This window comes from Sturnus vulgaris, chromosome Z, assembly GCF_052056855.1.
Source record: "Sturnus vulgaris isolate bStuVul1 chromosome Z, bStuVul1.hap1, whole genome shotgun sequence".
NCBI lineage: Eukaryota > Metazoa > Chordata > Aves > Passeriformes > Sturnidae > Sturnus > Sturnus vulgaris.
Genome location: NC_142283.1, coordinates 6,078,068 through 6,095,125, shown reverse-complemented (window position 1 = coordinate 6,095,125; position 17,058 = coordinate 6,078,068). Strand labels below are relative to the sequence as shown.

General features: G+C 39.5%; 1 protein-coding gene across 1 annotated transcript in view; it reads left to right on the top strand.

Moving 5' to 3' along the window:
- MEGF10 (multiple EGF like domains 10) overlaps positions 1–17,058 on the top strand; it is an 82,613-nt gene that overhangs the window by 44,332 nt on the left and 21,223 nt on the right. The window contains exons 10-13 of the mRNA XM_088155891.1: positions 4,509–4,683; positions 5,493–5,613; positions 8,140–8,303; positions 11,143–11,245. Coding sequence (XP_088012017.1) covers positions 4,509–4,683; positions 5,493–5,613; positions 8,140–8,303; positions 11,143–11,245 — 563 coding nt within the window. The remainder of the gene's footprint in view (positions 1–4,508; positions 4,684–5,492; positions 5,614–8,139; positions 8,304–11,142; positions 11,246–17,058) is intronic.

Sequence of the window (17,058 nt, the reverse complement as noted above, 5' to 3'; positions counted from 1 at the left end):
TATGAAAATATAAACATTAGTTATTTGGAGACAGAGTTTCAGCTGTGAGGGGGGGATGTCAGATGTCAGTTGAGGCAAGCCAGCATATTTATAGAACAATTGTGGACATCTTTCTCTTGTTACAAAACAGTCTGATTAGATACTGTGGTCATTGTGCATTCACTTACACTTAATTGCATTACTGATAACAGTACCTTGTAGAAGGTTTGTGAGCACAATCTATATTTTTGCTGTTGAAAGTAGCTGTGAGGGGAATTTACAGGAACTACTGAGTGTCACATAAAATGCTGCTGTAGATTAATATAAGATGCACTTTTTCTCAAAGACAGAACAAAAACCTTTAGTCAGAATTCAGCAGTGATATTAAATCCATGCATGGAAATAGCTACTCTGTTAATTCTCTGTGAAAAATTATTTTGTGGTTTGTCACAGTTGTCCAACACACCTTTCGGTGACAGTGTGACAACAAACTGAATCATTTTCCCCTTCCAGTCATATACTTTTACAGTTTTGCACTTGTGCTTCTGCTCATCCCATTTTCCTGAAATACCTTGAACAAAATAGAGTTGTTTTGATGTAAAATCAAGCAATTTATTATTTGGGCAGTGTGTTCAGGAATAAATGGCACTATAATGCAGGGTCTTCCAGCTCTCAAATTAGAGTAGCACACCAGATACTATTGTGTTATGAATTATAGTTAGCTACTTCCCTGAAAATCTGTCTGCAGACTGTCGCAGCAGCCTAGTTTGACAGGAATGCATTGCACTGTATACCATTCCTAATATTACAGGGATTACTTCTGATTCATGTTCCACACAGCTGTTCCTTCACTTATACCACTGGAAGAGACAGCTCGTGGTCAAATCAGATCACAAATGTTCATAAGTAAACAACAGCATTTGGCTGGCCTTTTTTTTTATGACATTTACCCCCTGACAAATCCAAAGGCATTTAACAACGCTGAAGGTGCTGGAGCACATTTGCCAGAGCATCATGATGCGAGAAAAACAGGTATTTTCATTGCTTCATGAGTGTATTTTGCATATAAGTTCCTTCCCCTTTGATCAGGACGTGACCAACACCATAAATAGCCGGAATCAGGGTAATGATGTAGAAGACAAAACTCCTGTGGGCACTTGAGGCTTTTGGAGGACCTTTTTAGAAGCCACTTGTGTCTTGTTGTCAGCCTCTTGATGTCAGTGAGCCATGAGGCAACTCTTTAATCATGTCAGGGAATACCCTCAACCCTCTCTTGCCTGCCACAAGCACTGCTTGGCCTGGCTGTAGCCTGAGGATCTTCCTAGCACTCATCCATTTAGAAGCAAAGTAATCCCAGGGCACAAAAAAAGGGGTGGAATTCCTTCTGCAAATAAATTTTGTGTGTCTGTAGGTCTGAGGTTCTGTTTTGGGGGCCCTTGATACCATAAAAGCTTTTTTCATCTGGGTGTGGTCACTGGTTTAGGTATCCTCAAAGAGGACCTGGCTTAGTGCTCTAGGTTATTGGTATTAATCAATACAGAAATGAACTAAAGGTTAATCTAAAAACAATTGCTTAGCTCTGAAAAAAACTGCTCTAAAAAAAGTGTACCTAAGTTCTAGAACACAGCTATATTTTTAGTCATTTTCTTCACATAATTCTCCACATACACATTTGAAAACTACACATTCTTTGTTTTTTGTTACTGTTTTATGATTGACAAAAATGGCATCAAAACGGCTCTGACAATAATTCATTATTTGCATTTTGGGTAGGCTAAGCTGTAGGGATTTTGCTGCTGGTTGATGCCAGCTCCTGGAGATGAAAGGCAAACCCTTCCTTGCTCTTGGTTGTACCAGCAGCCTTTATTAAATGCTTTGTGTCACATAGAAATAGCTATATTGAGAGATTTTAATCTGTTTGAGTGGCCCGGAGGACAGCAACAGGTTGAAAACCTTCTTGTACTAACACCCTTGGTGCAGTTCAGCCTGCAATTAAGATTTATCCATGACATGAGCGCTAGTGTTTGGTTTTTTTTTTCCTTGTCTCATGCCCTTTCTGAGATGCCTGTGTAGGATTGATTGAGGTTTTATTGGTGGAATTCATGTTGTCATGTAATTTAGCTCTGTTTTTAAAGTAAAGATGAGGCCTTTTAATTTTCCATTTTTCTAATGGGTCTGTATGTACAGGTGCAAGAGCTTTTCATGGAAATTTTGTATTTATTCATACTTATGTTTATATTTATTTTTAGAGTGCTACACAATTTGGTTGAATATTTTAAAAGCAAAACACCTAAATTAAGCATGTAAAAATCATTCTTTTAATCTTAAGTCCTTTAAATATATAATATGAACTACCCACAAGTAATTTTTTTTGTCTCTGCACAGAGTAGGGTTGCATTTCCAGTACGTGTGAACAGACAACCAGGAATAAAAGAGGCTATACTGCCAGTATATCTCAGCATCTCTTTATTTTCCTATCTTAATATTTAAACATTATTGCCAATTAAGATAACTACGTGAGAACCCATCAAAAACCTCCAGAAGTGCTTTGGCTTCCTACATCTAATTACAAATCACGGAATACTAATTTCAGCGCCAATCAATATGTGGGCAAGGACGCCTCAGTGACACTCACTGGGGGGCACAGAATATCAATGCCTCTGCCTCATATCCAGTGCTTCCTCATGCGTGTGGGCTCCTCCTCTCCTGGAAGGGGAAAAAAAAAACTAAACCAAAAACCCAACAACAAACCACACTTCCAATCAGGAATTTATAGGATTCCGTGATTTACATCTTAAAGTGCAAGTGCTACTGAATTTATATTATGAATATATTCTGATTCTTACCCAAATGACAATCTGGTTGTGGACTGAAGATTTTTTATTTGTTTTATTTTCTCTGCTCTGTATGCTTCCACTGATAAGAGCTTGGGGTCCTACAGAAATTTAGCACAGGGGACAAACCTGATTATCTTGCTGCATCATGTGTCTTCATAATTTTGCTGTGTTTTATATGAGAATAGTTCAATTTCATCTTGTTTCATGGCAGGTATGCACATAAGTAACAAATAACCAGGGCTGTTGAGTACGAACACCATGAGTTTTGAACCATTTGTGCATGAGAAAGCCTTTCCTCTCACTTTATGTCAACACTGTCAAAGGTATTTTAATATCCTGAAGACCCACGAGTTTTTATGGTGCCATAGCATGTGCATTAAATATGCAGAAGGCAGAATACGTAGTGATGTTCCAACTTTCACAATGCATGCCTTCCCTGATTAGCAGTGGTTGTTTTCAGCAATTTTAAACCCTTATTTGGACAATAGCAGCCCTCAAGACCAAGTGCAGTTGCAACTAATGTTGTGTTCCCATGTAACACTGCAGCTCTTTCGGAGATTGCTGTTGTAATATTACAGCACCTAGAAGTGCAGCCAGGTATTTTTTCAGACTTTCAAATGGGCATAAGAATGCTCAGTTTCCAATACACCCCCCCACACAAAATCAGCAAGGCTTGCAAAACCAGGCTCTTGTCATGGGTCATTTAATTTGTCTGGAGGAAGGATTTTTTTTTTTTTCTCCTTCCATCATTCTTAAAGGAGCTTCACTTCAATCAGTGGGAGGCAAGTATCTCCAAACAGTCTTCCCATTGTAAATATGTTGGATTTGGATACTAAAGCTTTCCTTTGGTGAGAATTAAGCAAATGCTTTGTCTGCCAGAGTGCTACAGAGCACCCCATTGTGTCCCTTCTCCCAGCCTATATGTCTTTGCACAGCTGATGATGTCCATTTGTTACAAGGCAGCAGCTGCCTGCATAGCCCTTCAATGAAACTGCTGTTCCAGGTATAGAGGCAGCTGCTCTGCCACCAGGTATGGCCAGCATAGAGGGGAGATATTCCCCAAAAGGTCACTGCTCTCATCCTATAGCTGGATTCTGCCTCGGGCTGATGATTTTTTACCATTCCCTGAAAGATTCCTGTTGTCCTCCTTCAAGCTAATTCAATGAAAGGAATGTTCTTGCTTTGCTGGTGGGATGGTGTGTTGTTATTTTATGTTGGATGCCATGCTATTTTTCTTGATTGTGTTTCTCAGACAGTACGCTGCTGAGCTTCTGTGGGGTTACAAAAATGATGCTGTTGGAGTGAGAATGTAAAAAACTGTTGGGGGTTTTAATGGTTTCATCCTCTTAATATTTGTGTCTGTGGATATCTGTCTTATGGTAAAAACTGTGTTTCAGCAAGGTTGCTGTTCAAATGGAGACAGAAAAGTGATACCTCTTAACTTCTTTCCAAAATGTCTGTATGTTGTATAATGTTACATTCCCTATCTTAATTGGCTTGTATTTTTATATAAAATACACCAAATTGTGTTCCGGGGAAGTAAAATCATCTCATGCAAGGCCCTTCGTGCAACCCCTCTGCAACAGCTTTTTTTTTTTTTTTTTTTTTTCCTCCTGTGTAAAGAAAATAATATTTATGCCATGTTTAGTCCTGAATTACTGAGTTAACCTTTCATCCCCCCACCCATGGCAGCTGTCACCCCATGTCTGGGGAATGCTCCTGCAAGCCAGGCTGGTCTGGGCTGTACTGCAACGAGACGTGTTCCCCTGGCTTCTACGGGGAGTCGTGTCAGCAGATCTGCAGCTGCCAGAACGGAGCTGACTGTGACAGCGTCACTGGGAAGTGCACCTGTGCCCCTGGATTTAAGGTAAAAGAGGTCTCACTTTCACAGTTTTCAGCCCCAGTTGTGCAGCAAATCCTTCAGGGTGCCACCTCGCCTTTTCTCCACCACATTAAAAGAGAATTGGGGGTGTTTGCGTGGCACTGCTTGTGCTGTAGGACCCTGAAAACTCAACACTTCTGATGGGTTCTCAGTGCTGAAATTTTTAGACGGAGAAGTTATTTGCTTTATAAGATGTTGGTAAGAATGAGAGCGTGCTGTTGAGGTGTAAGTAAAGGGAGGAATGATGGGTTTCAGTCATCAGCTCCTCACACTCCATCCACAGAAACTCCAGCCAAAAGCACTTCTTTTTATACTTCAGGACAGATTATTCTGCAACTTTTACACACATTTGCTGTTACATGTGCTTTGGATGCTAATCTAACATTTTACAGAACGAGTGTTCTTGTAAAAGTAATAACTGAAAACGTCAGCCAAATTAGCACTTAAAAATATTTTACATACCCACATGATTTACCATTAAATTGCTTTCTTACTGTGTTTTGGTTTCATAAAACGCTCTTCATTACTGTCCATGGATCTAACCAGGTGCTAGATGATCTGAGCTCTCACAGCAAATCATAGAAATTAATACCTACTTTAAAAATACTTCAAAAGCATGAAGTGCTTTTGCTCTCCCTTAAATTAATTTAGTGACAGCCTAGGACATGTATGGGCTGTTTTTTTTCTGGCTTTGACAATACAAAAAGGTGTATTGTCAATACAACTGAGTCAGTTGTATTGTCTGAGCCTCCTCAGATGGTTTTTAGACTCTATTATTTTTTTTTATAATTTAGGGTGCATCTTGTGGTACCCCTTGTCTCCCTGGAACATATGGAGTGAACTGCTCCTCCATGTGCAGCTGCAAGAACAGGGCCACTTGTTCACCTGTGGATGGCTCTTGTGCCTGCAAAGCAGGTAAGTGTCTCCTCAGATGAATTTTATTTGTCTGTAACTGTAAAAATGAAATTGGGTATTTGAAGTCGAGAAGAGGAAACTTAATGAGAAGCAGACACTTGACGCTTCTGCTGCTCTGGGAGATAAAAACAAGGAAAACATGTTCTCAGGGAAGAAAACGTTCTCTGCTCTGTCGGGAGGTCCGTGGGGTGTACCCGTTCTCTGATGTCAGCATTCCTAATCAAAATCATACAGAATCCCAGAACGATTTTGTTGGAAGTTACATAACTTTTCTTCTGTTCTTTTAAATTAATAATTTTCATTAACTTTTAATAATTTGTTTTTAATTAATCATAACCAGTATGTTGACTATAAGCAATATGATAGTTTTGAATCACTTCTAGCCACAATTTAGCAAAGTTTATATGAGAATATATTTTTGAAAAGTTTATTATGACAGTAAGCAGCTATTGTGGGAATACAGCTTAGGAAAAGTTATTGAAACTTCAAGTTTTTGTTAACTAACTTTGATATGCTTCAATGAATAAAGCCTGGGAGAGTGAGAGAAAGAGGGAGAGACGCCTTTTTCAAAATTAATACTAGAAGTGCAGAATTTATGGGCTACAAAGACATTTTGCAGAAATCAGAAAATGAGGAAGACAGCAAGATAACGAATACTCCGTATATGTGCGTTGGACACTCCCTATGTGGAGAAAAGATAATAAAAAGAGTAAAAAATACAGACTAATTAGCCTGAGAAGTGAGGAACCAATTACCAATAGAGGATAGAATGCTATGCAATGAAAGAGATTTACGTAATTTAGAACCAATTAATAATAATTTCCATGTTTGTTAAAAATGTGTAAATAGCTGAAGAAGTTTGGTGTCTGCATCTCTGTGGAGGCCAGAATTTTGTCAGCCATGCACACAGACCCTGACCGGGAATAAACTAATGCCTGACTTGCTGACACAGAGAAAATAGTGTTAGAAAGGGTTTATTTATACCAAGGATTTTGGAGGATTTGGTAACTGTTTGGGTTGGAAGAGACCTTAAAGATCATTTTATCCCACCCCCTGCCATGTCAGGGACACCTTCCACCATCCCAGGTACTCCAAGGATCCCTGGCCTTGGGCACTGCCAGAGATCCAGGGGCAGCCACAGCTGCTCTGGGCACCCTGTGCCAGGGCCTGCCCAGCCTCACAGGGAACAATTCCTTCCCCAAATCCCATCTAAATAGAGTTTGCTAGACGAATAGCGGCTACATTTTTCAAGGACTGACACTGTTAAATGAGTTGTGCAGCAAATGTGGAACTTTTACTTTTTCCAGAGACAGTGGGGCTAATTTAACCCTGCTCAGGTAGATATTGCAAAGCAGCTAGGTTGTGAGGAGAAAAATACTCCTTGGGCAATGCAGAATCCCCTCTTCCTGTACCCCATGCAGTTTTAATTGTACTACAGTGGAAAAGGACAACAAAAAGTAAAATTAAACTGAACCTAGGTACTTGTAAACAAAGGAAGATTATAAATCCTGAGAAGACAGTTGAAGGAAAGTGTCTCAATTTCCTAGCCAAATTACTAAAAGTACACTTTTTCCTGAAATGACCCCTAAATTTGAAGTTATCAATGAAGCACGAGGCAGCCTGATTTTTGTGCGTGTGTTTTTTGCATAGCCCATTGATCAGTCTCAGTGCAGAATTATTTTTCCCTCCACTTACTGTAAACAAGGTACAAAATTAGAAACTTGGCCTGTGTCACTGGTGGTGGTAATATGTGACTGACTGCCTCACATTGTTCCTCTTTGGATCCAATGGATGATCACGTTTTAAAAAATCTATTCACATCACAGTCTATCCAGTCTGCAAACCATTGTTATCAGGCATGATCAGTGGTGAATGCTGCATTTTAGAGCTGTTTTCCATGTTTTCCATTACATTTCGTTTTGTATTTGAAGAGAAGTACAGAAATCATCTAAAAGATCTGTGTTTCCTTGGAGAATCCAATTTATGTAATACTTTTATGTTTTCTCTCTTTCTGATGTTTTGTTTTGTTGGTTTTTTTTTAATTCAGGTACCTGTTAAAACCATATTACAGGACTATCTGAGTTGAATGCTGGTGGAACATTATGAAAGCAGCAGCTTGAGCTAGGGAAAATATTCCTAATTATTTTTAGGCTACACCTTAACAATCTCAGTGTAGTTTAGAGCTTCTCAGTAAAATGTCAAGGTGTCCCTGTTTCCATTTCAGATCTTCCATCAGTCTCTTCTGCTTGTTGGCACCCATCTGCAGATGTGTGCTGTGCACAGATGTTACAAGGTGCCCTTGAACACCTTTGTTCCAACCTGGACAAGCCCTCAGCTGAAGCTGTTGATAAATCCTGCAGTCAGTGTTACCCCAGTATTGCTCATGTCAGAGACATACCCCATGGCAGGCAGAGGCAAGAATCATGTGACAGTAATGGTGGAAAAACCTGATTAATTTCTGACTTTCATCCCCCACCCTTTTTTTTTTTTTTCCCCTTTTTTCTCTTTTCTTTTTTTTTCTGGCAGGTTGGCATGGTGTGGATTGCTCCATAAATTGCCCCAGTGGCACGTGGGGACTGGGCTGTAACCTGACCTGCCAATGTCTTAATGGAGGGGCTTGTAATGCTCTGGATGGAACCTGTACCTGTGCCCCGGGATGGAGGGGAGAGAAATGTGAACTCCCTTGCCAGGTAGTTTAATAATCCCACTGAATTTTGAGTTTTTATAGGAGAATATTGGGCAGGGAGGGGCATCTGTCATTCTTTGTCTGCATGGGGATGAGTCTCTGTGGAGCACAGAGGATGGGGGTGCAGGGTCAGGGACAGGCACTAACATTTCATCTAACATTTCTTCATCAAATGCTATCAAACTGCTTCTATTCAGCTACTTTTAAGTAAAAATAATGAGAGAAAAATACCAAAATACACCCCAAATCAAATAATGTCATTGTAATTATGTCTTCTCTTACGTCTGTGTTACAGTATGAATAAGGAATTTTCATTCCTTCTCAGTCAAAAGTGAGAAGCTACTCTTACCATCCAGTTCCATGACAGGTCTTTGCTTTTCCACTGGGGCTTTGACTTCTACTCTCTCCCAGACTTTGGAAAATTGGAAATCATTGTGAGGACAATGGCATGCTCCTTAACAGTTCTGTTCCGCCTTGTAATCTGCAGCTTTGGAGAAATAAAATATGTAAATTCAAATACATAATTTCAGAAGTTTTTAAACTGTAAAATTCCAGGTGGATTTGGAATTTATTGTGTAACTGTTTGGATTCAGTTCTATTTCATACACTAAGAAAAAAGAGAAATATTTTATTAAAAATGTTTTTTCCAGGTTTTCACTGTTTTCAGTGATGGACTTCAATCTTCCGGGAAATTTTTAACAAAACTAAATATTAAAATGAACTGCACTCTGCTCTTCTTTTCCCTTCCCCTGTCAATCGCTAACTTTTGCAGTATATCTGTAGAGCAGGTTGTTGGTTTGATATTATAACTGCAAAGGAATCACTTGAAGTGAACATAGACCCTGTAAATTCCCCTCCCATATCACATTTAAGCTTCTTTCAGTTTGGACAAGCTCTACTGAGCAATGACATGAACTGGAAATCACCTCGTTTTCAAGGAAAATTTGTTCTCCTAAACTGCACCAGGAACAATCAGCAGTGATTTTTGGGCCTTAGCTTTTGGTTTTGAGTTGAAGCACTCCTGTAAAGTGGCAAAGAAAATTGAATATATTCTGGAAAGCTGATGGCAGTACCACCTGTCCAGTGTTGCCAGCAATGCAACTCCATCAGAAGACTGATTTCCCTGTTTCCTCAAGCAGCTTTATCACTTAGTTCCTGATTCTGAAGGGTGATGAGACCTCCCAAGCTGCATTAGTTCTTCCATTAGAAAAAGACATGCATTGTTTCAGAGAAGTGGCATCACTACTCCAAACTCATTAAAATAAAGCTTAAAAGCATTCAGCATCCCAAGCTCATTGTCTTCCTCTCACTCTCTCCATCTGCATCAAACAATTTCCATAAGCATTTACCTATTTCAAATGCAAGTTCTCCTTCAAAATTCCAGAGCAGGGGAATAAACAGAAATTGTTTATTCAAATAATAATAAATATAATAATAATAATAATAAAAAAATCAAATACTTCCAGTTATCTGAAATGTTTTTCATGTCTGAGCAGAGACTTTTTTAAATCAATGTATTTCAATTTGTTTCAGTAACTTCAAAACCTTATTATCACTGCTCAGATTGTTGTTCAAGATTTGAACTACGGTTTGGACTTCAGTCCAAGTACATATCAGGCTAAAAATACTGCTTTTCAACAGCATATTTGAGAATTTCCTTTTATTCCAAGTCTGATTATATGCAAAGGAAATGCTTAATCTTTTCTGTATATAACAATGTATTGTTGAGATGAGCAAAAGCCTCCTTACACTGAAGTAATTTAAGATTTTGTTCTACTTTAGACTTGAAAGACTGGCAGTTGAATAGCTAAATCCTGTGGCACTTGGTTGGAATGTATGTGTGAACATCAAAGAACAGCAGATTAATTTTCATATAGGTTTCAATTCGATTTTTAAGACGACTGACAGCAATTTTTAGCCTTGAATGCAAATGACTGGGGCTTAAACCTGACATGTTTTTTTTTCCTTTTTTGCCTTTGGTGTGGGTAACCCTGAAGTATTACTATAAATTATACTGGCCTTTTTCCATGCTTGGTTTTTTTTTTGAAATTTGGTTCTGACAATTTTATTCAAGATCAATTGACTGTTATATTTTGTCTTGTTGGGAGATTTTTAAGAATGTGCTTTTCTCAATGTCTTTGGTTGATTTTGTGTGAAATTATCCACAAATCTGTGTGCCAGCTTCTATGGAATAAGAAAAGGAAAAGCAAATTCAAATGTTTAGATGTTTTCCATGAAAAAATAAATACTCCAATGTGAAAATTCAACTTGTAACTTTAATTTCTTGTTGGTTCAAAAAATGTTTCATTGGTAAAAATAATAGTTTTGTTTTGTGCACTGTCCCATAGCCAAAGATTATCACTTTTTGATGGAGTATATGTTTTAGTGCAGAGAGAAATGTTTTTAATCAAAAGAGAAGTGTTTCTAATCAAAAGAAAGTGATGGTTTGCATTATTTATGCAGTGAACCTCCCACTGAAGGTATCTTGTAATTTAATGGTTTTCACTAATTTTCTTAAAAATTATGCCTCTGTGTGGTACCCATTTTGACCCATAAGCAGAGATCTCAGGGTTTGATGCAGAAAGGAGAGTTAATTGCTTTAGTCTGTGATTTTTCAAGAGACCATAATTCATTCTTTATCTTCCCCTCTTAAATGAAAGAACGAAAGTGTAGGATGCGATGCTGACATGTTCCAAACGCCACAAGTATTTCACATTGACATCAACCTAGAGATTTGGGAGAGATCTGTGGCTGCTTTTTGGGGCTGGGCTGACCGTGACTTGTCTCTCCTCTGACTCCCAGCTGCCATCATCTCTGGGTTGTTCTGCTTTCTGTTGCCACAGGACGGTACCTACGGCCTGGACTGCGCTGAGCGCTGTGACTGCAGCCACGCGGATGGGTGCCACCCCACCACGGGCTACTGCCGCTGCCTCCCGGGATGGTCAGGTACAGGAGACACCCTTGGCAAGCACAGCCAGAGTTTCCCCACCGGTGGGACTTGGTCTAGTGGGAAAAGGAAGAGTTGGTGAGGTTGGAAGGGGAAAGGCTCCCGTTCTGTAGCTGCTGTGTCCCTCCTGTGACTCACGGTTAGGGAAGCTTTTGTGCAATGTGGGATCTGCAGAAAACTGGGAATGGAAAGGGAAACTTTAAAGCTTGGCCACCTCCACTGCACAATTGTTTACAGAAGTGATGATCAACTGTAAATATTCGAGGTTGTTCTGGCAGCTTTGGGATAAAGCATCATGATGGTCCAGGAACTTGGGAAGCTTCGTTCAGGCAGCCAATTGTCCTAACCTGTCAACCTCCTAACTTATCTCAAACCAAGACAACCATACAGAAACTGTGCTGCCATTTCAATGTCTCAACCCTTTTTAAGTTTCTCTGCATGCGTTTTGTCCTGTATGAAAATTTCTCACAATTTTTTTTTCTTTTTACATCGTGATTTTAAGATCTATCTTAGTCAAATCATTCACTAAAATTTGTGTTTGGCACTGTTGTTGCACCCTGTTGCTGGTGGAGAGCAAGATTTTTTGAAAACATGGTGGAACCCTGTAGAAAGGCAGCTATCATGAAATGTTCCCTTTATCTCTAGGAGGGAGTTTTAGGTCTCACAAGGATTTCTAAGCTTTAAATTTGGAAGCACTCTTTGATCTTCAATAGGATTAATTAACACTGTAAGTTTGCCTCTCTGAGAGTATTCCTGACTTGCTGCTTCACTGTGATACTGCAATGTTGCAAGGGTCAGGTGTCACATCACCTGTTTGTGTGGGCTCCTTCCATTTAATGATGAGGAGTCAGCATGATAAGCAAACCTTAAGTGAGCAAAGTAGGTTTGTCCTCTAAAAATCAGTGATTTGTGTTTTATTTGTGATTTCAGACATACTCCTCTCCTCTGTGAATTAATGTTTAGCCTAACTGACTTGTAGGTTCATGATAGAATTGTTTTCTTTTCTCTATGATGCTTTTAGACAAAGTAGGTGGAAGTGGGCTTATAATTTCCTCAGACAGATAGTCTTACTATTGTTTTCTTCCCAAACCTTTATTTTTGTATGCTCTTTCTTCCTAGCTCTGTGGATGGATTGCCAGCATCTTGTTTGAAGTACATAATACTCAGTGTCTACAATTCAGGTTGATTAACTGTAGCTGATTACAGCCTACCTGCTGTTTTTTCTACTTTCTGTTCAGATGAACATGACTTTTATGATTACTGGGGGTAGGAAGTGGGAATCTCTAGGGGATACAGATACAGAGGCAGGAAGAGCTACTGCTTTGCTCTAGGAGACCAAACCTATCTATTATTTACTCTTCTTTTTTTTCTGTGTATTAGCTCTTTGAGAAGGCCTGTCTCAACAGTGTAAGTGAGAGGAGCTTCAAGAGCCAGCACTTACCTAACTGAGTCAGGACTTTCTTGGTTCAATTCTCTTCCCACAAGCCATAGTGTGACTTAATATTAGCCACTCAGATGCCTCAGGAGTGCAAAAATAGTAGAAGCTACCTGAGAGAAATACGAAAAAATACTATTAGCCTTATGCCAGCCATTGCTATTTTTCCTGACACTACTTGGTATTTATTTTGTTATGATGTTAATGTCTTTAACTTTCATGTAGTTTTCAGGTAATTGTATGTGTGTTTTGGATACATTTCCACAAACTTGCATTTGAATCTGCTCAAAAGGTGATCTCATAAATTACTAAAATATATTAATCAAAGAACACCCACCATGAAAACGTGAACAGTTGCTCATCTTAATGGTGCAGGTGGGTAGAGCTGTTCACAAGTCCTAAAGGCACAACTTGAAGTGTATCCTGTGAGTCTTCTAAAATTGAAACAGACAATCAGAGTCAGAAGATGTGCTAATGAATGGATTCAGGTTAAAACAGGCAGTTTTGAAAGGCCAGATTAAAAATTAAGCAGCATTTTTTATAGCAGGTTATAAAAGTTACCTGGTCAGTGTGATATAACTAACCCAAGGTGTGACAGGCTTCATCACAGCACAAACTTTGACTGTGTTTGGATTCAGGTGTGGGAAAGGATAATACATCAATAATATACATTATATAATACATAATAGGATAAAGACATAGTAATTTTGTGTAGTGAAAGCTTACTTTGCCTTCTTTCTTTGAAAGGAAATAGACTTCCCAAGAAAGAGACTTCAGGCCTAATTATTGATAAAATGGAGCCCCCCCCATCCTGAATGATGTCATCAGAATAGCATGTGTGTGACAGACTAGTTTTGACATGTTGGTGATGTCTAGACACACTTTACAACATCCACTGCATAGCTTGCAGTGTCTGGAAAAATCCTCCTCCCACACTTTGCATGTCAGAGCAATACCCAGCAAGGAATCCAGGCTTTGTGCAGATGCTTATATTTGGAATGATTAAAAAAAAAAAGAGGGAATACTTCAGGGAAGGGCTCTCAAATAGCTGTGCTGTAACAGTGCATTGCAGGAATAGCAGAAGATTGTAGGCTTAAGGAGGGAGGTTGTGCATAGAGCCATGTGGAGGAGCAGGTGGAGGATGTGTAGAAAATACAGGAGCTTCTAAAATGAAAGGAATTATGCTAGAGTGAATTCGTTTTGTGTTTTTTTTTGGGGGGGTTGGGTTTGTGAAGGTAACCATCAGTTTTGTGTGGGTAATGTTACCTGCCTGGTTGAAAAATAAAGAGAGGGAAAAACAGATTTCGGATCAGTTTAATGCTTACCTAACCCAAATTGATTTAGTTGTTTAAAACGATTGGGAAGCTAGTGTTAAAAATAAATACATTTTGAGCAAGCTTAAAAATGTGAACTTGTGAGTATTCTTTGATTTTAAGCATAAATAAATCCATGACGCTAAGGTGAACTTCCCAAAATATTTTGATGCCGTCGAAATAACACAGACTTTCCAAGAAGGTACTTTAAACACAGCATTTTCCTCAGCCCTATGAACAGAACAGCTATCTGCACTTCCCCCGGGGAATTTCATCAGAGGGAATAGTTTATGTAACTTTTCAGAGGCAAATGAAGGAGTGACACAGTTGTCCCGCAAGGCTGGGGAGCAGGAAACGCTGCAAGGGGAGTGCGGGTCAGTGACCTCGGGGTGTGAGAGAGCTCTGAGCTGCTGACATGGGCACAGGGGCTTGTCCTCAGCCTCCAGGCACAGCTGCAGCTTCCCACTGGTTCAACAATAAGCTATAGGGTTTAGTTTTTTTAAGTTTGTTTTTGAATATTTCCAGGATGTTCTCTTTTGCTTCTTGGGTTTTGCTTAGGAGTAAAAATTTAGTTTTTGACTGTTGTGTTAAAAGACTCAAGAAATTGTTAAAATTTGCTTTCATTCGAGCTCTGTTTTTATTTGGAGTTGCTGGTTTTCATTTGGGTTCTGTTTCATCCTAAACAAAAGAGACTTAGGTTTACAGGAGCCCTGTTAGAAATCCTGTGCTCTTTTGTAGTTTGATCTTGTTTTCCTTCTGCAGCACCTTAGTTCTGTTTAGGAAAGGAAGAGTTAAGGGTGATGTTTTTTTCCTGCCAGTCTGACCATTCCATCGAGATCCAGGAGCCACATGACAGGATGGCACAAATGAGAAACATCCGCCCACACAGAGGATGATGTCTGCCTCAAACTCTCTCATCCCTTGACATTTTCACTGTGTCTTATAAATAACTTCTTTTTCATTTGGAGGGAAAATTCTTTTTCATTTCTCAGTAGCCAGAAGTGAAGAGTGAAAAGTATTAAATCAGAAAACAGAAGAAACACACAGAAATTACACTCTCCTCATAGGTAATGATAATTCTCCTATTAAATTATACCAAAACCTAAATGAATTATCTTCCATTAAAAAGGTACATCTAACACTTCTCTGAACAAGCAAACCAGCAAGCACCATGATAGTTTCATCCTTTAATCTTATCTGTTCTACAAGCAGCTGTCAAAATAAATTTCTCCCCAATTTCCTGAAAGATTAGGAAACTCATATTCTTGTAAACCGAGGTTTCGTATTAAAGAATTAATCAATTAAATTAATTAAAGGAATATGATTCATTAATTAAAATGGAAAAAGTTTTTTCTCCCCTCCAGACAGTTTATGAGTAGTTGCAGTGATGTGGGTGTTCTGATCACACATCACTGCTCTGCCTCCACTGGTGCAGCTCCGCTGTACACGGCATTTGCGGGGAGATGTCACGTCAGGGTGGCGCGACATTTGTTATTCTCAAAATCGATTTAAAGGCTATGTGATGCCAGGGGTTATGAAATACCACTAGTCTGCTATCTGTACCAAAACAATGGCAGTGGTTTGTGGAAAAGACAGATGCAGTAATACCAGCCCACATTTCACCAGCAGGCATAGCATTCACCCATAGGCTGCAGCAAGATGAGTGTCGGTGACTTTTTCTGTGCTGGACACCTGCTGGCATTACTCAGCTCACCCATCACCAGATGTGTTGTTTCTGTGTCCTTCCATGTGCCTCTGACAGTATTTCTGAGAGGCACATTTGTTGCTGGAGTATAAAGTGGAGGTCTGCCATCTGACACCCACCCTGCTGGTAGAAACACCCACGTCTGTTGGGAAGCTGCAGCTCTGCCTTGACCTCAGCTTTCTACGAGTGTGCATTTTTCCTCCTCCTACAAAGCAAAAAAAAACAGGTTTGAAAGAGTTCTGTTGTGAGTCTTGCTCACCTTTGGAGCAAAGATGAGCTGCTGCTGTAGCACCAGTGCACCCAAGCCAAGATTCTCTTGTAAAAACATGGTTTTCCCTCCAATTCCACCTGTTCCCCCTGGCCTCCTGAGGGACAAGGCACCCTTTAGAGGAATACTCAGCTGGAAAATGAAGTTATATCTTAGCATTCTGTCATGATAAATGACAAATTTCCTTTTCGGACTTGGGTAGAGGAATTCTCCAATAATACATTTACCTCTACCCTACATCTGGATTTCTCTACGTCTGTTCTCTGTGCGCTGTGGTGGATCTTTTTGTGGAAGAAATACCACCCTTTGAAAAAAAAAGTTTTAAATCAGTGATTAAGTGTATCTGTTTTCTGCCTATGAAGAAGTTAAAAAAGGAGAAGTTTCATTTCCTGGTAGCTTCCTAGAGATTCCTATTCCTAGATAGATGAAAAAAGAGCACCTCTGGAGTGGATAGTATGTAGTGAGAGTATGGCTTTCAGAAGGATACTAGAAATACCTCAAAAGGGATTCTGCCACTAAAATTTGCAGATAAGGATGTTTGCCTTCAAACTCAGGTGTCCTTGTTGACAGTCTTTTCTAGCTAACTCCTACCAAAACCTGCAGCCACAGACTCTCTTGCTGCTGCAATGAAGCAGCTGAAATGTGAACTTTAAAGAAAAACTGTGATCCTCTCATTAGGTCCTCAGTTTGGGACAAATTTTAATTAATTCCTCTGACTACCTTCAGCAGTGGAGCAAGGTTCCTCCCTACCTCAAAGACAGTGAGGGTACTTACAGATAGTACCTGTAACATTTTCCACCTCCCTTTCCTTAGGCTCCCCATCCATTTGACAGAGAAACCAGGAAGGTAATTCTCACCATCAGAAGTTGCAGCTGCCTTGAATAGAAATATTTGTTTTTCTCAAATGTGAAGGGTGAGCTCTTGGACCATCATGGGAAAACATCATTAGCTTTAATGGCACTAAGGTTTTTCCAGCCTTTGAAGGTCTTGTTCCTTCTTTAGTTTGGGCTGCTACATATCCAATTTTGCACTGACATGTGGGAAGTACACCAGTATAGAAATAGGTCTTAATGCTGAGGGGCTATACTGGA